The sequence below is a fragment of the Drosophila novamexicana genome, unplaced genomic scaffold (genome assembly GCF_003285875.2).
Source record: "Drosophila novamexicana strain 15010-1031.04,08,12 unplaced genomic scaffold, DnovRS2.1 tig00000462-arrow-pilon, whole genome shotgun sequence".
NCBI lineage: Eukaryota > Metazoa > Arthropoda > Insecta > Diptera > Drosophilidae > Drosophila > Drosophila novamexicana.
Window position 1 is genome coordinate 5,114,699 of NW_020824806.1, and position 23,044 is coordinate 5,137,742.

Consider the following 23,044-nt stretch of genomic DNA (forward strand, 5'->3'; position numbering starts at 1 on the left):
GTGTTCGTAGGGCTTTAATGTCGTTTTTATTATGTCTATTACGATAGTCGCTGAAGGCTTAAGCTCAATTGTGAGCTTTTCGCAGAGCTTTAATCTATATTTGATTATTTCTATTGTGGTTGATCTTACTTAAACCTTCAAAGTACATTCAATGCAGCCAACACGTTGAGCTTTAAGCTTTTATGTGTAAGCAGCCAATGAGAATATGCAAGCTTTAAGATACTTATTGCAGTACTCCAAGACAATAACTGCCCGTTTAAAGAAAGAATTCAGTTAGACTCTAAGCGAACAAGCATCGAAAGCTTTTAAAGTTTGCTCAAAACTTAAATATGCTAAATTTAAACGGTTTGGCTGCTAATAATAAAGCATGTCCCTTCTTGTACTTCACTCTCTTCAAGGCCGCACACTCTGACTACGCACAGTGTAAGAAAGCTCAAGTATTCGCTGCACTCTGACTGCGCACAGTGTTGGAAAGCCCACTTCTTGGCTGCACACTGACTGCGCGCACAGTGTTGGAAAGCCCACTTATACGCTGCTCTGAAGCGCCACTTGTTGATGCTGCTCAACGCAAGGTATTTAATAGGGTACAAGTGCCACTTGCGACTAGTGTCATTGAGCCATAATCTGTTGCATGGTTTGCTCTTCGCACCGTTCGGCCGTTTGGCTTAAATGTCAGGCAAAGCCGGCTAAATAACGATAGCCGTGCATAAAATGTTAAATGTCTTTTTAAATACCAATCGAAGCGCCTCTTTCGGGGCTCGCGCCGTCAGACAAAGCTTCAATTTTGAAAGTTTGTGCATAATTATTAATCGTTTTATGGCCGTACGGTAAGTATTAGAAAAAAAACAACTACATAAAAACAAAAAAAAATCCAACAAAAAGCATTTTAAACAATTTACCAATTTGCTAAAAACAAAAACAAAACAAAAAAAAAATAGTAGTAAGAAATACATTTGCGGCCTTCTCGCCTCTGCTCTGTGGCAGCAAACTTGCAACAGCGGCAGCGGCGGCAACTACTTGCAACAACAACGCGACGATTGCAAGTCGAGCTCAGATTAGGCGAAAAAATTTGAAAGGTGCACACACGAATGCATTGCAAGCATTTTGAACAAAGAACTACAACAACTACCCGTCCGTCTGTCCGACTGACTGTCTCTCTGTTTGTCTGTCCGTCTGTCTGTCTTTTGGCTTAAACAGAAACATAGACAAACAACATCGTCGGCAACAACATTGCATGTGGCATGCCTTGCATACATTTGTCGCTATGTGATTAAATTCGTTGTTTAACTGAGTATTCACATCCTTAAAGTGGGTATTCAACTTGAATCACAATCGATCGAGATATCTAAATTATCGATTGCTTCATTTAGATATTAAAGTCACGAGCTTAAGCTTAATAAACAGGTTGAATTGAATCAAGATACGAAAATATGCGTTCTCTGCAAGATATGCAGCTCCAAATTGTTATCGGTAACACTGCAAATAGATATCGATATCGATACCTATGGTTATCGATAGACGATGTTATCGATAACTCACGTGTTGATGTTTATTATTCTGCTATCGAATATTAGAACTAAAGAGCTTATTTGTAGCATTGTCTATCGCTAGTTAAGCAAAATATCGGTAAGTCGATAGCTATACAAACTGGAAACAAAAGTGAACAACAAAAACGACGAATACCCCCAAAAATGTATCAATAACTATGCTAATCGATATAAAAGTTTACAGAATGAGCATTAGAAAACTGAAAATCTTTAACAGAAGCGAATAAATGAACTTCGATAACAAATTTGCTTATAAATCAATAAAAAATTTGCTAGCAACATTGCGTCAGGCAAATAAAAAGCGATTGATCTAATGTACTATATATATGTGACTATATAATGCACAGCTCAATTAACAAATGCTTAGCAACAAGTATTATGAAATAATTAGCATATAATTATTTATCAAATATTTATATTTAATTATATTTACGCATTAACATAATAATCGCCGCAGAAACTTGTTCAACGGCATATAATTAAAAATCTGCACAGACAATGACGTGCAACGTCTATATATATATATATATATATATATATATATATATATATATATATATATATATATATATATATATATATAAATATATTTTTGTGACGGAGTAATACAAGAGAGTTCTCTGCACTGTTAGCTGGAAATATAATGATAAATACAATTTTAAATTAGAAACCCGCGACAATATAATACAATCTGTCATCTAAGAAAACCAATTGTTTATAATTAGAGACTGAGTTTGCATAACAATTGATGCGAGAGTCAAGTGCTTGGAAGTGTATCAAGTGTTACTTATTTACGATAAAGTCGAAACTTTAATTTGAATTGTAGTTGAATCTAATCAAAATACCTGCGAATGCAACAAAGTGAAGCTCAATTCCGAAAACTGAACAATTGCATATATATATATATACAATCTGTGTGGGGCGGTTTGTATTCTTATCTCTGGTAGAGACTTCGAAGAGACCACAAACATTCAAAGTTTCACATTCATTTTTGGTTGACTTCTTATCAAGACTTTTGTATGTGCCAGCCATTGCATTTCCATATAAATATTGTTTATATATATAGAACAAATTTAGATTATTTGTATTAAATACATATTTATTTTTGTATGCATCTGTGTATTTATATAGACCTTTGTCTTATCAAATGCATGACTTAATGCGGGCCAAACACATTGTTGTATGTCAACTCGGGTCAAATGTGCTCTCAGACTTTGTCGCTGTCTTTGTCTTTCAGCTCGCTCTCTTTCTAACTCCCTCTGTCTCTCTCTCTCTCTTTTATCTTTGTCTAATGAGGCTAATTGCTGCTCTCTTTGTGTTTGGCCACACAATGTGGCCTGTCTCGGGTTACACAAAAGCTTCTAATTAGCTCATTTCTGGTCAGAGGTCAAATTAGGGTTTTGTCTTGGCTGTCGCGGCTGACTTTAAAGTTCAGCAGAGTTCGGAGCATGATCTTTGCACGCTTTCAAGCACAGCTTTCAATTCAAGTTAGTTGCGAAAAAGTGCTGCCTAGTTTTAGGCAAGTCTTAAAATCAGCTGGAAAATATAGTTTTCAATTTAACAGTGCATACTTTTTAGAAATTCCAAGTGCAATATCTGTATGTGGAATATCTGTAGAGCGTATCTATTATCTGTATCTGTAGACTGAATCTGCAAAATGTAGCTTTAGAGAACATCTATAGGGCGTATCTGTAGTCAGTATCTAGAGGGCGTATCTGTATGGTGTATCTGTAAGGTGTATCTTTAGGATGTATCTATAGGATGTATCAGTAGGGAGTATGTATAGGGCGTATCTGTAGAGTGTATCTATTGGGTGTGTCTATGGGTGTATCTGTAAGTTGTGTCTTTAGGATGCATCTGTAAAATATATCTGTAGGAGGTATATATAGGCTGTATCTATAGCATGTATCTGTAAGGTGCATCTGTAGGATGTATCTGTAGGATGTATCTGTAGAGCGTCTCTGTATGGAGTAAGGAGTATTAATAGGGCGTATCTGTATGGTATATCTGTAAGGTGTGTCTTTGGGATGTATCTGTAGGATGTATCTGCAGGACTTATCAACAGGATGTATCTGTAGTGTATCTGTAGGGTATATTAGTTGACATATCAAATTGGCGTATCAGCGGTACGCTGTATCTAATAGGGTATATTGATTGGATTCATCAAAATACCACAGCTCAGTTGGCATATCAATAGGACGTATCAGTAGGGCTTATCAAGGCTTTCTCAATAGGTTAATATGAGTAGGGCAGATGGGTAGGTTGTATTGATAGTGTGTGTTGATAGGGTATATTGGTTGGGTATATCAGAATATTAAGTTAACTGACCCTGAGTTGACACATCAAGACGTATCAGAAGGGAATATTAATAGGACTTGTCAAAGGTGTTTATTAATAGGCTTTATCAGCAGGACATATCGGTTGGGTGCACCGGCATACCCTATCAATTGTGTGTATTGTTAGGGCTTATTAGTTAGATGTAACCGAAAAACTAAACTAGTTGCCATACCTCAGATGCCAATTGATGCGGCGTATGTCACATTTAAAGCCCACCTGGTCAACTAACTTTTTATACCCTGAACCCTTTAAAAATGGATATAAGGGTATATTGTATTTGTGCGAAAGTCAAATGTATGTAACAGGCAGAAGGAAGCATCTCCGACCCCATAAAGTATATATATTCTTGATCAGCATAAATAGCCGAGTCGATCTAGCCATGTCCGTCTGTCTGTCCGTCCGTCTGTCCGTATGTATGAACGCAAGGATCTCAGAACCTATAAGAGCTAGAGACTTGAAATTTTAGATGTAGCTGCTCCTAGTTCCCGCGCAGATCGGGTTTGTTTCCGATAATCGATAACTTACTCCGTTTCCAAGCAATCGATAAATATCGATATCCTGTTTTTTGGGCAATTTTGGTAAACAATAAGAGCTAGAGTCACCAAACTAGACATGTAGCTTCTAAAATAGAATATATATATATGCATTTGATGTTGGAAGAAGAGGGTTCAGGGTATCCCCTAGTCGGGAGGTCCCGACTAGAACCTCTTACTTGTTCAAGTTGTCTAATTAAAGCGCTGCCATTTGCTTTTTGCACCTTTTTAAGACAATGCGCTGGCATTTTTGCGGCCATTGAATAACAAGTGATTGTAAATAATTCTATTTCGAGCACAACAAATAAACAAAGAGCAAAGCAACGCATATGTGGCACTTTCTAAACCAAAAAGCACACTTTTTTCTCGCCCAATTTGAAGTAGGTAAATATTTTTCTTTTTTTTTTTTGTCTGTTTTTGATTAAAATATTTATTATATTTTGCACGGTTTCTAATGTTGATAAAGCGGCCGGCGCAGGCACTTAGAGAACGTTGAAAACGTGATAACAAATTATCATAATCATTATTATTATCATAATTATTATTATCACTATCATTATCATTATCATTATCAATCTCATTATTATTAGCATTATCTGAACTTCTTCATTTCATTTGTGCTGCTTTTTGGCCTTTCTTTAAGCGCATTTCTTGGCCTTGTCAGCAAAGAAATTTTACGACGCAAATTATTATATGAAAAAAAAAGAGAGAGAAAATAATAATAACAATAAACGCAAGTTGTTAAATTTGTTTCAAAGGCAATTTCTTGACTGCGGTTGGGCGTGGGGGGGTCACAAAAACTTAAGAAAACATGGCTCAAAATTCACACACAGCTGCGTTTGAAGCGAAAATAATGAGAAATATAAATTAATGCTGCAGTATTGAGCGTTCGTCATTTGAATATCAGCAGAAAATATAAAGGCAACATTTAAAGAAGACTTTAAAAAGAGCTTAAGTAAACCAATGGGAATTTCGACTTTATCTTTTATTCAAAACTGAAAACATATGATGTATCAGGCTGTTTATAACTGACGGAGTCTGAAGGCATAAGCCAAATAATGTGCTAGAAAAAACATTAGGAGTCAATGCTTAACAACTATCGATATATAAAATATCGATAGCTAGACGTGACTGAAATATACACTATTTTAACTTAAGAATAAATTGTGAGCATATTTGTAATGGGGTATATTTAATATGCTACAAAAAAAACATTAAGTTCATGCCCAACAAGCAATACAACAACTATCGATAACATATCGATAACTTGGCTTGGCTGATATATATCCTGCTTTAAGCATATTTGAGCCAGCATATTTGAATTTGGCCAGATTTAATAGAATGCTACACAAAACCCCTAAAAGTCAATGCTCAACAATAGCTTTAATAACAATCGATACTGTATCGATAACTTAACTCAAGTTAACTTGAGATTAGAGTATATATGAACCAGAAATCAAATTGCAAGCACATTGAAAACTAGGTATATTCAATAACATTAAGACCAAATTGCAAGCCCATTGGAAATTGAGTATATTTAAAAACAAACATTCAAACTCAACTATCGATAACATATCGCTAACTCGACTTAGCTGAAATATATCCCATCTTAATTTCTAGTTTTAGCAGCGCAAAAGATAAGATTAATTTCGAGCATATTCAAAATTGAGTAGCCAAATATTTAACAAGCACACAAAAATTCAAGTCCATTGTCAAGTTCGAGGACGTCATAAATATTTATTTGTATTTATTAAAGGTATATTATGCTTGAATATCGCTAAGCTATGTCCAGTACACTTCCCAAAAAGCGTTAGAAGAAGAACTTGGAAGATCTTAAGCGATCTTAAGAAAAAGTTTTGAATAGCTAAATGGCTATAGGGCATATGCCCTTCAGGCATTGAACCCGTCAAACTTAATGTCTTTAGCTCGCATCGTCAATGAGTTCATATAGATTATGGCCTGTAAGCCATCAAAATGAAATGTCCAGCCGCAGCTGGGTGTAAAATTTAATGATTGAAATATTATAGCTGGGTTTTTTGTTCGAAGTAATTGGTAGCTGCTTTCATTGAGGGTTTCCAGCGAATAAGCCCCATTAGCGAAAAGTCTCTTTTTACAAATCATTTCCATATAGTACACACAGAGTTATATATATATAATATATTTGTGCACATCTGTGTATATAGTCCTATCGATGGGACTCGCTCTCGATTGACGTAAGCAACAAGTTTCAATATTTGCAATGCCTACCGCCTGTGCTTTTGTTTGGCTACTCGAGATGTTTTCTATTATTATTTTACTTTTTCTTTTTTTTTTTTTTTTTGCATTAATTTGCTTTTATTTTATTGCATATTTTATTATTTCTGATAACAAATACATGAAGTTTTTCATTTATAATGAAGAGCGTGAATCTTTCAAGCCAGCTAAAATCCCCTCTAAACATTTCTCTATACATCCATATATATATACATATCACATATGTCAAGTATTTGGTTATTATTATTTTTATTTTTGTGGTGACAAATGTTGTTTGTTTATCTTATCTGCACGTCAGTTCATTTCCGTTGGCCAGTTGATCAGCTTTTGCCACATGTTTGACGGCTTCGCCCCACTGTGCCCCGACAGCTGTGCTCACGTGAAGAGCGAGCGAGAGAGCAACAGAGAGCGAGCGAGCGAGAGGTTTTATAAAGAGCGAACACACAGTGTCTTGAGCCTACTCTCACGCTCTTCGAAAGTTAGAGCTCGTGCGCTTAAATGATTCACACGCAGTTTCAAAATAATAATAATTATAGTACACGAGCACTTGGCACAAAAAAAACAAAAAAAAACAAAAAAGTGTGTTAAGTTTGTTTGGAAAATGCTTTTGAAGGTTAGCTCTTGTTTGGGCACTGGCGACAGTTGTTTAAACTTTGTTTCCAAACTTTTTTGTCTGTCAATTGTTTAAACAAGAAAATAAAAAGTTCTCAAATGAAGAACATGAATCAATTTGCATTTGTCGTTTCTACTCTCGATTCTTTTGGCAATAAAAAGTAAAGGCAAAACAAGTTTCCCTTTTCGCATACATTTAGAACTAGTTTCGGCCTTTAAAGTTAATCAAACAATACCAAAGCCCCGGCAACGTTTGCAACTGACGCACATGCTAATCTTTATTTGATTTGATTTGATTTTATTTTTGGCTATACTATTTTTCCAACATATGCAGATTTCTACAGACCTGAATAATTAGCATAAACAACAACTCCGTAAAATATGTTGGACTTTTCTGGCCGTTTGTTTTATGTCGTTTTTTTTTTTTTTTTGGTATTTTATTTCAAAACCCATCTCGTTTCTTTTTGATTTGTTTTAATATTCCAAGGCTTTGCAATTTCCGCATTAAAGAAAATATCTATCAATCCGTCAATAGACAAATTTGAAATCGAAACCCAAACAAAAACACGCAAGAACTTTGCTCGAAGTTCAAATATCCTTGATATGCATAATTGTGATATAGTAAGACGATCTGAACGATTTTGTTGCGGCTTTTATAGCAAATTTCCCATAGATCTTGAGGGACTTGATTAGCTCCAATAACTCAGCTAATGATGTTGATCAATAACATATATATAGTTATATAGTTATCCGATCTGAAAGATTCCGACGAAGTTTCTCTACCAAGTTTCACTCGAAAAAGCTTAACTGAGAGCCTAGCTCCCATCGATCTTGAGGGACTTGATTAGCTCCAATAACTCAGCTAATGATGTTGATCAATAACATATATATATATAGTTATCCGATCTGAAAGATTCCGACGAAGTTTCTCTACCAAGTTTCACTCGAAAAAGCTTAACTGAGCGCCTATTTCCCATAGATCATGATGCACTAAAATATCTATAAATCAGCTGATAATGCTGATCAGTAAATATATATACTTTATGGCGCTTACACTGTCTTATATACAAGGCATTACACATTCATGCCGTAGCAATATTGACATGAAATGAATGTTCAACATGCCGTATACGTAATGCGTGGAATGCACGATCCCTGCGCCGGACGCACGTGTCTTTAGCCCAGTGCAAATATGGGCAAATATTGGACACAAAGTGCAGTGATAACAATGCCTGAGCAGCTACCGAGCTAATCAAATAAACAAGCTTCGTAATTCTCAATTGCCAACTAATTACACACACAAAACGCTAGAAGCGGGCGACGTGGCAGACGTAGGGTGAGAGGAGGGGTTAGCGAGGGGAATTTTCTTGAATAAGTCTCTCGCTTGATGCTCTACTAAGTAGACAGACAATCAATCTATAACCAAGTATATTTCATACTGTGATGCAATCTGCATTGAAAATATACAGATGACTAATGAAACACGACAACAACAATTATATACTCTCTCTCCCTCTCTATTCTATTCTGTTTTTATTGTTTTTTTTTTTTTTTGTTTTTGTTTGTTTTTGCTTTTGGCCTTATCATCTAACTGCTTTTGCGCCATTAATTAGAACCGCTTCCTTTGGTAGCGCTGATTAGAAAGAACTTCTCGATGCTTTATGTGGCAACAAAAACAAAAATATCACACAAATGGAAAGTTACGAAAGATTACCCAAAATAATATCGGCACAAATAAGTTATACATCACGTTTAACCGAATCTTCTACTGCATTCGCTCAGTTCTGTTTTCAAAGTATCATAATTCTTATTATTTGATACACCTGAGAATATCAGTTGGGAGCCGTTCAAATAACCAAGATTCGTTTGATACTAAAAACATTTTACGACTCATAATAAAACTGGCTATGCATATACATATTATATATATACATATATATAAACAGCCTCATTTTCGGATGAATCTTTAGACAAAGATCGTTAAAATAACAACAAATAAATATAAATAGTTAGGTATCCCTCTGAGGTCAACTATCTATATGATCTGCAGATCCTCATCTTCAGTAACTCTAAAATCTAATAAGATTTCGCCGAGGCTTTAGTCACAGGTTCCAGTTGGAAGAAAATTGAATAAGAATCTAGCCAAATTATAAATTAGCTATAAAAATTGTTAAGATCTGATCTGATTTTCAATATCAATTAAATCCTGAAATTTCCATCTACAAGCTAATAAGATGCTAATAAGAGACCAATACTGTAAGTGAGCTGACGCATGTCTAGTTGGAATTTCATGCTTATTAAAGAATTATGCTATTAAGGTGAGCCAACCAACTATACAATCTAATAAGATAACCCCGAGCCTGACATATTCTAATTGGAAAGACTCATCAATTAGAAATGTAATACAAATCTAGTGTTGGCTATAAAAAATTGTTGAAATCTGATTGCAAAACTATAAATAAACAAGATAAAAGATTTCTAAACAAAATTTGAGCTAGAACTTCAAGCGTATATAATATAATTTGATCTCTTTATATAATGATGGTAGTTAGTTGGACTCACCTGCATAATGGGATAGGCGACGCGTCCTTTGCCGAAACGCTCGATGATGGTCAGCTTGCTGGCGCTGGCGCTGGCTATGACACCCGCAATGTTCGATGAGGAGAGAACGGGACGCAAGGGCTGTACGATGGGCACAAAATCACGATTACGCTCCGCAAAGGTGCGATCGAACGAATTGCGGCGATCGCTCTGCGAGCGTCTATACGGTATGTTGCTGTTGTTGTTGCTGTTGTTGCTGCTGTTGCCAGCTGTTGCTTTGGTTGCGTATTGGGAGACGCCCAAATAGGATTTGGATTTGCGATATTGTTTGCCCGGATATATGATGGCTGCCTCCAGTTGTTGCGACTGCTGCTGCTGCCGCGGATCGCTGCTTCTGCTGCTGCTGCTGCTACTGCTGCTGCTGCTGCTGCTGCCGCTGCTAATGCTGCTGTAGCTGCTGCTGCTGGCCTCCGAGCTGGCGCTGCTGCTGGAGCCAGACGAGGGCAGCAGGCCGGCGGGCAGCATGGCGGGCTTTGAGCATTTGGCGCAGGGCACGGCCAAGGCGGCTGTTAACATATCGGCGGCACTTACATTGCTAACGGCGGCTGTTAATGTTGCTGTTGCTGTTAATGTTGCTGTTGTTGCTGCTGTTGTTGGCGTGCTGCTGTTTTTATTGCTGCTGCTGCTGCTGTTACTGTTGCTGACGGCGTCTTGTGTGCATGTTGTGCGCTGCAGCAGCAGCTGCTGCTGGCTGTTGCTGCTGCGCGTCAGCGGCTGAAAGAAGAGCTGCTGCCGCTGCGGACGCGCCTTTTTGCTGCTGCGCTGCTGCTGCTGTTGTGCTTTGTTGCTGCCAGGCTTGGCACGCGCTGCATTGTTGTTGTTGCTGTTGTTGTTACACTTGTTGTTTCCATTTTTGGTCTTCTCGTTTGTTTTCATTTGATTGTTGTTGTTGCCGCTGCTGCCATTGTTTTTGTTGCCTTGTAGCACCTGTGGCTGCTGCTGTTGCTGCTGTTGCTGCTGCTGCTGCGACTTCTCCTGTTGCTGCGTAGCTTGTTTGTCCTTGTCTGCCTTCGCCTGTTTTCCTTGGGCTTTGTTTACCATTTTCACAACGGTAACGTTGTCGTCACACTTAAAACTTTTCCAGCCGTTTTTGATTGTTTGCCTTTTTTTCACTAGTGTTTCGATTGTAATATGTTTATATTTTGAAATTTTTGTTAATTTTTGTTTGTCTTTTTGTTGTGTATTTTCGTGAGTTATTTATTTTGGGCTTCTCTGCGCTTACGAATGTGCTTCTGTGCTTGTTCTATGCGCAATTGGCTTTGGCCGTTATTTCGCTTAACGGTCGCTGCTTATTGTCGCCTCTGCTTTAGCACGCTCTTGCTTACGCTCACGCGCTCACTTGCTCGCTCTCTCTCTCTCTGGCTCTCACTCTCTGGCACGCTCACTCACAACACTTGAGCACACACACACATATACAAACATACACGCACGCACGAACACTGTTAGATTCACTTGCACTCTCACGGGCTCTGCTTGCTTGTTGTTGCTGTTGTTGTAGCTGTTGTTGTTTCTGTTGTTGTTGTTGTTTTTGCTGCTGCTGCTAACTTGCGAAAGCTTTCTGTTTTAGTTATTGCCACGTTTGTTGTTGTTGTTGTTGTGCGTTTGTTTTTCTTTCTTTTTTGAATTATTTCGTTGTTGTTTTTTTTTTTGTTGTCTTGTTTTTGTTTTTAATTTGATTTTTGTGGGTTTTGCCGTTTGGCGTTGTGCTCGACGCCGCGATTTTTTATTAAATGAGCTTTTGTTGTACCTTTGAAATATTTATAATCACAAAATTCATTAAATTGCGCCTTGTTGTTGTTATTGTTTTCGTGGTCGTTTGTTGCTGTTGCCTGTTATTGTGGTTGTAAATGTTGTTGTTGCTTGTTTTTCGCTGGCTCTGACTGATGTTTTATTTTGTGCATACACTCTTTTTTTTCACTGCGTCCTCTGTTCGAAACGTTTGCCCTATTCCTTGCTGCCGATGGAAGAGAGGGAAAAAAATAATAAAGAAAAATGCATTTTAGTACAGTTATTGTAAAGTATGCAAATTAACTGTTGTGTTGTGTTTATGTCTTTTTGCCAGCATATCCCCATTAACCTTGTTGCCGTTGTTTATCACCTTTGCTTTGCACTTGTCTTTAGTTTTGTGTTAGAAGGAAGAAGAAGCTAGGCAAACTGCGCGGCATGTTTGCGGTTTTTTGTTAGTGTTTTGTTGTTGTTGTTGTTGTTTTTTTCGTCGTTTCCAATTCCAACGCGCAATTTCTATTACTTTCGCGTCCGCCCGTTCGACAAGAACGGCAACAACAACAAAACATTGCTTGCCATTTTTGGCGTTCGACTGCTCTCTCACTCTCTCTCGCTCTCGCTCTCTCTATCTCTTCCGCTTTTACTCTCACGCCCGCTCTGCGTGCTTTGCGGCCCTCTCTGCGGCCCACAAGAAGATGATGTAAGTTTTTTTTTAAATGTTAAACTGTACCTACATACATACATACATACATACATACATCAATGCCCAATATGTTTGACGTACGTATGTATGTGTATATCGCAATGTTTTTATATTTACAAACGATTACAAGTGTTATTGTATGTGTGAGTGTGTGTGCGTGTGTGTATACGTATTCACAATTGATTTGCTTATGGCCAAAGCGGCAAAGCGGCATCCAGAATTGGGATTTTAATGCCATAAAGCGCAATATTGTTTAAAATTTGCATACAAAAATACATTAACATACATATACAAAGTACAGGGTATATTGTGTATTTGTATCTCTGTTAAAATGCTAATTTAAAAAAAAGCCACCTTACAGCTAATGACCCCAAGATTTTAATATTGTTATTGACACTAGTGAAGCGAAGGGGAAATCCCAATTTTGAAGCCTTCGATAATTTATTTATGTGATCTGCCACATTCTTATAAACATACATACATACATGCATATATAGCCATATGGAATTCTATTACACATTCTGAGAAATTGCTAAATTAGACTCTGTTTATTGAAGACGCCCCCAAACACACCTACAGAAATTATATGTAAATATCAATCAAAGCAACGTTGAATAAGTAAATGAATTATGACATGTATGCATATGTATGTATGCGTAGTTTCTACTAAACAGCAATTACTCATTGTACTCATGCCGAGTTGGGAGTGAATCGACTTGAGAATCGTGAAGAAGTAACTCTGTTTTGAGAACTTTACCTCATTGAAGACTGTTGAATATTTGAAATATTTGTCTAATCTCCTTGGTTGGATAACTGGAACTTTAAATAGCTCTTCATGCTGACTCTTGTGGTTAGCATATGATTCGCATTTGGCGATTTGTTAATGGCTTGACAAAAGCTGTACAGCTTCAGGGATTGTCCAAGAAATCTCCTCGATCAGAACGGAATTTAAAAAATTTTTGATTACATGCTGTTTAAACTTACTGAAATGAATATTTTGTCATAAATTGAATTTAAATAAATAATTGTTCGTATTTTTAGCCTGCTATATGAAATACTATATGTATATACATAGATCTATTTCAGTTGTGTGCTTTAATATATATATTATATTTTATACAACGCCGATTTAAATGCCAGAAATGTCTTCAAATGTATGCAGGAAAGCATTTAAATTTGCGTCAGGGCCAAAATCCCAAACGCCCTGAAGGTGAATTTTTTCAGCCCAATCCGGAAATGACAGATTCCCCCCCAAAACAAAAAGAGCGACACGTGTGAGAATAGCACATCGGTTTGTGCATGTATGAGTGGGAGAGAGAGAGAGAGAGAGAGTGCGTTTGTTTGGGTGGGCGCTTCTTTGGCAACCCGAGACCCGGCAGCGCCGTCTGCATCGCGGTCACGTAGTCCGAAAATTGCAAGTTCCATATTTTGATAAGCCTTTTTGTGATATTTACCTGGTAAACTGGGTCGGCTAGTCGTGCTTTAACAGTTATTTTCCGAATTCACAAGATGCTGAACGCGATTCAATGTCTTTGGTATTCGCTATTTGCTTTGAACTTGCTTTCTTCGAAACACGTAGACGGCAGCGACGGTGCGAGCGAGAGAGGGCACTTGCGCCACGGCCACAACAAGGACGAGGAGAGCCGAAATTACGCGCTGTTATAATCGGACGCCAGATGGCGCTAGCAAAAGTACGTAACGATCTGAACGCTTCTTCTTCTGCTTCTTGTAAATACGTGCGAGAGCAGGCTGGGCGCGTAAGAGAGAGAAGATTCGCGAAACGCTTTAGCGGCGTTATTGACCGTTACAGTTACTCTGACGTTATTGGTTACGGTTACACGATTACAAAGTCTCTGTTCGATTGGCTCACGTGTATATGTAACACTAATGTGAATAGTTGTATGTTTGAATGTACATATGTGGGTATATAGAGCACACACATACGCACGCTCACACACAAACAATCTATTTGTTGAATTCGAATAGAGCACAGCCACTGTATTAAAATAAATCAGCAGCAAGCAAGAAGAATCAACGTATCGACGGCGGCAGGAGAGGCAGAGACGGAGAGAGGCGCACAGTGAGAGAGTGGAAGCGAGAGCGGAAGTCAAAAATGCAATTCATAGAGTGCAATTAACGTTTGACGATGGACGAAACGATGGAGCGGTGCGGTGCGGGGGTTGGCGTTCGATAGATCTTGTGGCACCGCAACAAAGCCCAAAAGATGTTTGATAGTTAAATTTGTATTGTTTGAATATGACGTTAACGTGCAAACAACCGACGAGCCGACTGCATTTGCTTTTTACAACACACAACACCACAGACTGACAAATAAAACCCTTATTGCTTGTATTCTTTTCGATATTCGCTTTTGCTTTTTCGGCTTTTTCTTTTTAACACGCTCAACACACACACATAAACACACACGCACGCACACACACACACGCACGCACACAGGCAGAAGAAACACAACACAGAACCAACCGCGTGTGGTCAAAGCACGTTGCTCGGAAAGCTTCGAGAATGTTGTAGGCGGCAATGGCGCGTTGGCAACTAAGTGGGTTTGAAATGTTAACAACTCGATTAAATTATATTCGGACACTCACACAAGTTGCGGCTGGCTTTCGATTCGGTTCTGTTCGGTTTTCGACTTTCAATAAATCTCAGTCTCCACTTTCAATTGCACAACTATTGTTGTTGTTGTTGTTGTCGGTTGGTCACAGAACTGATCGTTGATCCAATTTTCTGCACAATTCCCGTTACTTGAGGTGGTCTCTACTTGAGTGTCGAACATGTGACGAGCAACTGATGGCCGCTGCTTAAGCAAAACCGTATGTTTGTATAAATCGCGGCAGTTACGCGTCGTGGACTGCGACAACGCACAGTGGTCCAAATGCAAATGCCATTGGTCAGAAAAGTGAATTTCTTGCGAGCCGCGGCTAAACTCTTAGTCTTTTGTCATTTATATATTTATACACTATTATTGAAATGTTGTAAATTTACAAATATATGAAAACATAAGAAAAATATTACATGTACTAGCTCGAATGCCAGTTTGATTCCAATTCGATTTATCGTTTAGATTGTTGATGACGATACATTGCACCACTGTGCCAACAGCGACAGCAGTTCTAGAGAGCAAGAATTCAAACAAAAGCAACAACGAAAAATAAAAAGTGAGCAGCGAAAAGTTCACAAATAACTAAGTCGCCGCCGGCAAACAGCAACAATAACCAAATGTGTATGTATGTATGTATGTATGTTTGTGAGTTGCACACATTTACATAAGCTCACCATGTATTCGTGTACGTATGTGTGTATGTATGTGTATACATTTAAACATTCACAATTAATCGCTGCAAAACAACAACAATTAGTTGATATTTTTTTTGTGCTTGGCTCTCTTGCTCTCACTCTCCCTCACGGCGCTGCCTCATTTAACAGCACTGGGTCAGACGTTAGCTGCTAGTCATTGTTTTGGCCGAGTTTTCACTTTTAAGCCTAGTTTTTCGCTCAAGCAACATGTGGCTGCTGCTGGCAACGCCATGCGAATGTTCCAGCAAAATCAAAAGAGAGCGCGCGGGAGAGCAGAGAGAGAGAGCTTTTGTCAGATTCCAATTTAAAGATCTGTCGACGCATTTCGTATAATGTAAAATGTTGTTGTTTTCGTTATTGCTTGCAAGTCATAACGGAATACCGGCCGGCGTCGACATTGAATTGACTGAGAGAGCGGAAGAGAGAGAGAGAGAGCGCGCGCGTGAAACGAGAGAAAGCGCTGGCCTTGCGTGTCAGTGCTGCCATTTATAATTACAGTGCTGCCAGTCACATCTATTTGGTTTTATCTTGTCAATTAGCAAATAAGTGAGGTTAGTCATAACATGCGTTCTTCCGTTTCATTTTCCGCCATAAACATTCGATGGTACACGTGATATGCAAGCAGTGTATAGAGTATTCACGTATGTATGTATGTGTATTTATTTATGGGCATGTATGTGTGTCTTCTGTAAATGCAACTGTACACTAGGGTGGCATATTTTTGGCTTTGCACAATGCCATCGACTTTTCAAACGCAGCAAATAAACAGAAATAAATCAAAACAAATACATGTTTAGGGTGCCAAAATGCGATGCGTAGTATTTAAACACGCGCTAAATACAAATACATATACACACATATAAATACATACATATGTATGTATGTGTATATTTTTATGTTTTATGTTCGGTTTAAACCATTTGGGAATTACAAGGAAATTAGAAAAGATATATATAAAAACAGAGTTAACAGTAAGTTTGTACAAAAGAGTTAAGGATCCATAGCATTTCACAATATATCAAAATTCTGTGCTGCGCTCAGCGCAAACGCCGCACACAGATGGCGCCACCTGCGAGCAAGCTCATCAGAAGCGTAGCGCCCAGGACCCTGCCCAGCAGCTTGTCCTGCCACTGGCGATTGGCTATGCACTGGCTATAGGGCATGCTGGTAAAGGAGACGCTATTATAGAGCGGCACCCAGCGCCTGGGGAACAGCCGGAACAGCATCGTGTCCAGCCACTTGCGACAGCGGAAGGACCAGCGCTTGGTCAGATCGCGCATCTGCAAGGGATTAAGGGTATAACAAGGGAATGAACAGCTGCTGCTAGAGGCATACGCACCTCCACATAGTTGTACATGGCCAGGTCGCAGATGGCGTAGGCGTCGCGCCAGCGCGACTCCGTGAACTGGGCGAGCGCCGCGTCCAGCGGCAGCTGCTGATTCAGTATGGAGCTGAGCAGCGTCAGATCCTCCATGCCGGCATTCATGCCCTGGCCATAGTAGGGCACCATGGCATGCGCGGCATCGCCCAGTATCAAAGCCTTGTCGGCGAAATGATACGGCTTGCACTTGACGGACATCAGGTGCTGCGGGCGCGTCTTGAAGTAGTCCTTGATCAGCTGCTGCTCCCCAATTAGAGGCAGTGCGTCCACAAAGTGCGTGCCAAAGAAATCGAGCAGCTGCTGCTGCGTTTGCAGCTGGGCAAACAGCTCGAACGGCATGGACAGCGTGACCGTAAAGGATTTGTCCTGATTGGGCAGGGCGATCATCATGAAGGAGTCGCGCGGCCAAATGTGCAGATAATTGGATGGCATCTGGAACTGGCCATCCTTTGCGGGTATGCACAGCTCCAGGTAGCCGGTGTTGATGTACTCCTGCGAATAGTTGAAGCCGGGCGTGCGCACCAGCTGCTGTCGCAGCGTGCTAAACGCACCATCGCAGCCCACAATCAGATCCGCGCTGGCCGAGATTAGCTGCTGCTCCGCGGGTCGCTTGAACTGCATGCGGCCGTCGGCAATGCTGGCCGTGGCCAGCTTGTGCTCGAAATGGCAGCTGATGTTCGGAAAGGCATCGCAGGCATTCAGCAGCAGCTCGTTGAGCTGCTTGCGGCCCACGGAGTAGAGACACTGGCCGGTGCAAGGATCATACAGGACAATGCTGGTGCGGCCGCGCACATTGTGCAGCATGCGTCCGCGCATGGGTATCGCTGTGGCCAGCACCTGCTCCTCCAGCCCGACAGCGGCCAGCGCCTTGCGTCCGCGCTGCGACAGCGCCAAATTGATGCTGCGTCCCTGGACGAGCTGTGCCTTGCGTATGTCCTCGCGGTACTCGTACAGCTGCACCTGGTGGCCCATGCGAGCGAAGTTCAGGGCGGCCAAGGAGCCAACCTGCAGGCATTAACGATTAATTGTCCGACTAATTAAATATAATACATCTAAAAGACAATGCCCTTCTTTGAGGCCAATCTTCTGTATCTTCTCTTTATGACTTGATACCAAATATGTTTTTTTGGTCAACTAATCCCTCGCTGATAAGATATATTGTGAGATTAAGGTAAGACATACCAGACCCGCGCCCACAATGGCCACCTTGCGTCGCACGGCGGCGGCTCCATTGCCATCGGCATAGGCATAGCTGTTGATGCTCTGCGACATGGCTTCTGCCCGTATCTGGAACTGGGTATACGGAATGGGAGTTGTTGACGTCCGTTCGCTAGGCGTGTCGCACGCGTAATGAGATACGGTGCCGAGTCGTTGTCATTATGATAATACGGCAGGGCAGTAAATGCTGTCGCGGGAAGCTCTACAAATGTCTAGCCGCAATTCCCTACAGTGGGCCAACCGCCAGCTGAGTTTTCACTTTCAATTCTGAGATGGCAGTTGCCAGAGGGCAATCCAATTTACCCAAACTAAGTTGACATTAACTTATGAAATATGGCTGCCAACTGTCAATAATGCAATTGAAAAACAATTCAGCATGAAAACTGTATCTGAAATTGGAATTCTCTTAAAATGTTATTGGGTCATGCATTAACGAGATTCATCAATATACATATTGTCTCGCAAATGTTGTTATATGAATAGAGTTACAACGAATGCTGAGCGTATTCAGCATTCAGGTATGTATTTGTGTCAACCGCAAAGGAAAACTCAAAAACAAAGAAAGTCTGCTTAAATTTGAAAATCCGTTTCAAAAGCGCAACAGCCGATAAATCGATAAGACAGACTGCGCTTGCGCCACTGTTAGCTCATATTTGCGTTAACGCTGCTCATTTGGCGTTGGCCGGCTAACAGAGTGCTACTTAACATAGCTGCTGCTGGATGCATGCCAATGAGAGAAGCATGCTAGCTGGCGGGCATGGTCACTCTGATTGGAGAACAGCTGATCTGTTGTGCGCGTTAACAGCGAATGGTCAGACGCCATTGTGTACAAAAAAGTGTGTCGCAGTCGCCAAATAAAAGATAAAAAGTCCAAATCTTTTATAAATTGCCAAAGAGAGAGAAAAGGTCGCGTCGTTGTTGGTGTTTATACATTTATAGCTTGCAAGGAAATCGAACACAAGGCACAGACAAAATGGTAATAAACTTTGCGTGCGCGCAACAAATTAACCAAAACCTAGAAAAAAATGCTGCGCGAAAAATACGCACATTTTTGTTGGGTTTTCGTTTTTCCCATTGCGTGCAGATGAAAATTGAAGTGCTTTTTGACGATATTCTTGGCACATTTTAAACAACTTTATTTGTGCATTGCAGGGAAATGAATCGTCGCTGCCGATGGAAATGTGCTCGAATTGTAAGTAAAATTCGCAGTCAATGTCATTTGTATGGAATTTGGCCAGATGCCTATGCATATTTGCATTTTCACATTTGTTCACATTCGAAATGTGACCATTATTTGACGCTTGCATGTGCATACCGTTATTTGCCTATCTTTGCGCTTGTTTGTCCAGCGGGTGCAGCGGGAAGCGGGAAGCGGAAGCGGGAACAGCAGTTTTATGGGCCACACACACACATTTGCTAATTGGAATATGAATTGTGCTAGAGTGACACTGGCTAGTGTTTGCATTGCGTGCTCTAATTGGAATATGAATTGTGCTAAAGTGACAATTGTTGTGTTGCGTGTTCTAGTTGGAAAGTGAATTGTGCTGCAGTGACACGGGTTAGTTAAGTGTTGCGTGCTCCAATTGGAATATTAACTCTGCGGACTGACACTTGTTAGGTTTTTGCATTGCGTGTTCCAATTGGAATGCGTGTTGTGCTATAGTGACACTGGCTAGTTTTTGTGTTGCGTGCTCGAATTGGAATATGTATACTGATAGAATGCGTCTGGTTGGAAAAGTGTTGCTATTAGTTTTTGTGTTGCGTGCTCCAATTGGAATATGAATTATAATGGAGTGACAAGTTAGTTATGTGTTGCACACTCGAATTGGAATATGAGCTGTACGCAGTGGAACTCGCTAATTGGAATTGCATGTTCTAATTGGAATTTGTAATTTGATATGTTTGCCATTTAATCTGAATGCAATAAACAAACCAGTGTCATTCGCGCATAGCTTGCATTCATTTGGCTGACAACCTCTCGCTCTGATCGGCCCATGCACTGTGTGGACGGACATCAATATCGTTTTCATTGTCATCAGCTTGTTCGGGGGGTGATCTATAAATAAAACGGTCACATTTTTGTACAGCATAAGCAGCAGTACAGGGCGCACAGGGTGCACACGAGCTGTAATCGCCCTGTGGCCAAAATCTAAACAAACTTCCATTTACATGTACATCTATGCGTTCGTCTTGCGACTGGGAACAGTTGACGCGGATGAGATACGTCGTCTGGGCAAACGTTTCCGCAAACTGGATCTGGACAATTCGGGTGCATTGAGCGTGGATGAGTTTATGTCGCTGCCGGAACTGCAACAGAATCCGCTCGTGCAGCGCGTCATCGATATATTCGATGCGGACGGCAACGGCGAGGTGGACTTCAAGGAGTTCATCCAGGGCGTCTCACAGTTCAGCGTCAAGGGCGACAAGCTGTCCAAGCTGCGCTTCGCATTTCGCATCTACGACATGGACAACGATGGCTACATCTCAAATGGCGAACTGTTCCAGGTGCGTATCCTAGTTTGGGTACATCTATATGCCTAGCTAATACCTAATTCGGTTCGTGCAGGTTCTCAAAATGATGGTGGGCAACAATCTGAAGGATACGCAGCTGCAGCAAATTGTGGACAAGACAATCGGTTTTGCGGACAAGGACGAGGACGGCAAAATCTCCTTCGACGAGTTCTGTTCGGTTGTCGGCAACACGGATATACACAAGAAGATGGTTGTCGATGTCTAAAAACAAATATATAATAACAAATTGAAATTGAAATTGAAATGAAAGTTTAGCTAAAGTTACAGCTGCATAGATTTACCTTTTTTATATATATATATATATATTGTATATGCATAATGCAAATCATTTTTCACTAGTTACTATTTATTATTATTATTACTATTATTATTATTAATTTTTTGTAATGAATATTGTTTGTTTTTCAAATTTTTCTCGCCCAACTTAATTGTTTTTTTTTTTTTTTTGTATTGTTATTAAGTTCGGAAAGTAAAACAAATATTGAGCAAATTTTTGAAAATCAAGCGCTTTAACGAATAAATATCACAATTTCTCAAAGAAAAAAACACACAAAAACAACAACAACAAAAGCATAAACAATTTTTTAAAAGTTGTATTTCTAAGACGTAAAGCAAAAATTAAACAAAATAATAAAAACATATATATATATATATATAGACATAGAGCGAGGGAGAGAGAGAGAGAGCGAGAGAGAGAGAGAGCGAGAGAGAGGAAGAGAAATACTATATATATATATATATATCTATATAGTCATAATAAAATATGCTTTATAATTGCAAAAAGGCAAAAACAAAAAATTCAAAGTGAAAATTGAAAAATGAAAATTGCTAAAATAAAGCAAGAAAGTTAAGCGTTTTTTTTTTAAATTTTTAAATTAATAACAAATAAAAAAAAAATAATCTTATGTACAACAAATGAATTAATCAAATGCGAGGCCCAACATAAATATTGAAAAAATTGAAAAAGTTGTAAAAGTTGTGTTCAAAAGCTTTAAACTAATTTCTGATTAAAACTTTGTGCGTGTATGCGTGTGTGTGTGCGTGTGTGTGCGTGTGTGTGTGTGTGCTCTGATATATATATATAAAACTGTTTACACTCTTAAAACTTGACTTAAGCTTAGATTTTGTTAACAACTTCTAATTCTCCTGTGATTTGGCCAAAAAAAAAAGAAAAATTAAAAAAAAAATACGCTAGCCTCTATATTATATAAATATACTTTATTATATATATATATATATATATTCATAAACCTCAGTCCAGCTAAAAAGAGAAAATCAAAAGCAAATGCAACACATTTTTTCCCAATTATAATATATATATATATGTATATATTTAATATATGTATATGGCCATTGCAACTAATTCGAATCAAGTTAACTTAGTAATTAATTAAATCATACTTAAATGTGAGGCAAAACGAATAATTAACAAATTTTGTACTTAACTTATATTTATAATATACATAACGAAAAAATCAAATCTAGTTAAATTTATGAAATATTAACAAAATGCATGTTACAAATTTGTACAATTAGCAAACATTTTTTGCACAATCGCCATTCAATTTGTTAGCTAATACTAATCAAATTTTTTTTCATAACAACGTTTATATATATAACATATATCTATATATATATGTATATGTGTATGTCGAAGGCAATTTATATAAAATGTCAGGCAAAGCTACGAAATGCTTCTTTTGTTTGTCGAGCCATAAATAAATATATATATATATATATATATATATATATATATATATATATATATATACTAACTAACAGATGTTTATATTTGTGCATATTTGATTTAATTATAAATGAATCCATTTAGCGTCGACAAACACAAACGGCCTTGTTATTGCAATAGCCGCCCTTGTAGCGCCTGGCCAGGCAGTGGGCCGCACAGGCTGTGCTCTTCACATTCCAGAAGCTCAGCAGATCGCAGGTGGCGCGCTTCTGGCGTGGATGCAGCATACCCACGGGAGCTGTCGCCGTCTCCTGCGGAGAAGTCAACGCGTCGGTCACAGCCAGGATTAGTAGCAGGCCCAGGCACACGATCAACTTCATTGTAGGGCAGTTTGTCTGATGATGATGCCATGCGGCATTGCAGCACGTATTTATACAGCCAAAGCGTGGCTTTTGTCAGGCTGAGGGATTCCCAGTGGGCACATTTTGTATGGTCTTCTTGATAGTCGCGTTCACAGGCTGGGCACGTACAAGGGGGTCTTTTAATCATCTCGATTGATGAGCAGTTGTTCAAAGAAGTTAACAATGAAAAGTCAATAAC

General features: G+C 39.2%; 3 protein-coding genes and 1 long non-coding RNA gene across 4 annotated transcripts in view; 1 reads left to right on the forward strand and 3 right to left on the reverse strand.

Annotated features, from left to right (window-relative positions):
• The window catches only part of LOC115760577 (terminal nucleotidyltransferase 5C), a 69,892-nt gene extending 58,397 nt beyond the window's left edge, over positions 1 to 11,495 (reverse strand). The window contains exon 1 of the mRNA XM_030701995.1: positions 9,845 to 11,495. Coding sequence (XP_030557855.1) covers positions 9,845 to 10,924 — 1,080 coding nt within the window. The 5' untranslated portion in view covers positions 10,925 to 11,495. The remainder of the gene's footprint in view (positions 1 to 9,844) is intronic.
• A 235-nt stretch (positions 11,496 to 11,730) lies between these two features.
• LOC115760746 lies at positions 11,731 to 15,331 on the reverse strand. The gene is made up of 3 exons (XR_004017683.1): positions 14,918 to 15,331; positions 13,766 to 14,864; positions 11,731 to 11,837 (listed from the first exon to the last, which is right to left on the reverse strand). It is a non-coding gene; the product is annotated as an uncharacterized LOC115760746 (long non-coding RNA).
• A 1,232-nt stretch (positions 15,332 to 16,563) lies between these two features.
• Positions 16,564 to 18,489, reverse strand: LOC115760796 (kynurenine 3-monooxygenase). The gene is made up of 3 exons (XM_030702291.1): positions 18,190 to 18,489; positions 16,966 to 18,012; positions 16,564 to 16,906 (listed from the first exon to the last, which is right to left on the reverse strand). The coding sequence occupies exons 1-3, from the start codon at positions 18,277 to 18,279 to the stop codon at positions 16,664 to 16,666; spliced, it is 1,380 nt and encodes a 459-aa protein (XP_030558151.1). The 5' UTR covers positions 18,280 to 18,489; the 3' UTR covers positions 16,564 to 16,663.
• Positions 18,490 to 19,014: 525 nt separating this feature from the next.
• On the forward strand, positions 19,015 to 21,140 carry LOC115760696 (calcineurin subunit B type 2). Its single transcript, XM_030702161.1, has 4 exons — positions 19,015 to 19,201; positions 19,378 to 19,417; positions 20,432 to 20,730; positions 20,792 to 21,140. The coding sequence occupies exons 1-4, from the start codon at positions 19,199 to 19,201 to the stop codon at positions 20,960 to 20,962; spliced, it is 513 nt and encodes a 170-aa protein (XP_030558021.1). The 5' UTR covers positions 19,015 to 19,198; the 3' UTR covers positions 20,963 to 21,140.
• The last annotated feature ends 1,904 nt before the right edge of the window (positions 21,141 to 23,044 follow it).

Bases quoted from the DNA above. Each gene is read 5' to 3' on its own strand.
- LOC115760696 (XM_030702161.1), top strand. The intron at 19,418-20,431 runs GTAAGTAAAATT...GACTGGGAACAG, and splicing joins GATGGAAATGTGCTCGAATT to TTGACGCGGATGAGATACGT. The intron at 20,731-20,791 runs GTGCGTATCCTA...CGGTTCGTGCAG, and splicing joins CAAATGGCGAACTGTTCCAG to GTTCTCAAAATGATGGTGGG.
- LOC115760796 (XM_030702291.1), bottom strand. From the start codon at position 18,279: ATGTCGCAGAGCATCAACAGCTATGCCTATGCCGATGGCAATGGAGCC. The intron at 18,013-18,189 runs GTATGTCTTACC...TAATGCCTGCAG, and splicing joins CCATTGTGGGCGCGGGTCTG to GTTGGCTCCTTGGCCGCCCT. The intron at 16,907-16,965 runs GTGCGTATGCCT...AATCCCTTGCAG, and splicing joins CCATGTACAACTATGTGGAG to ATGCGCGATCTGACCAAGCG.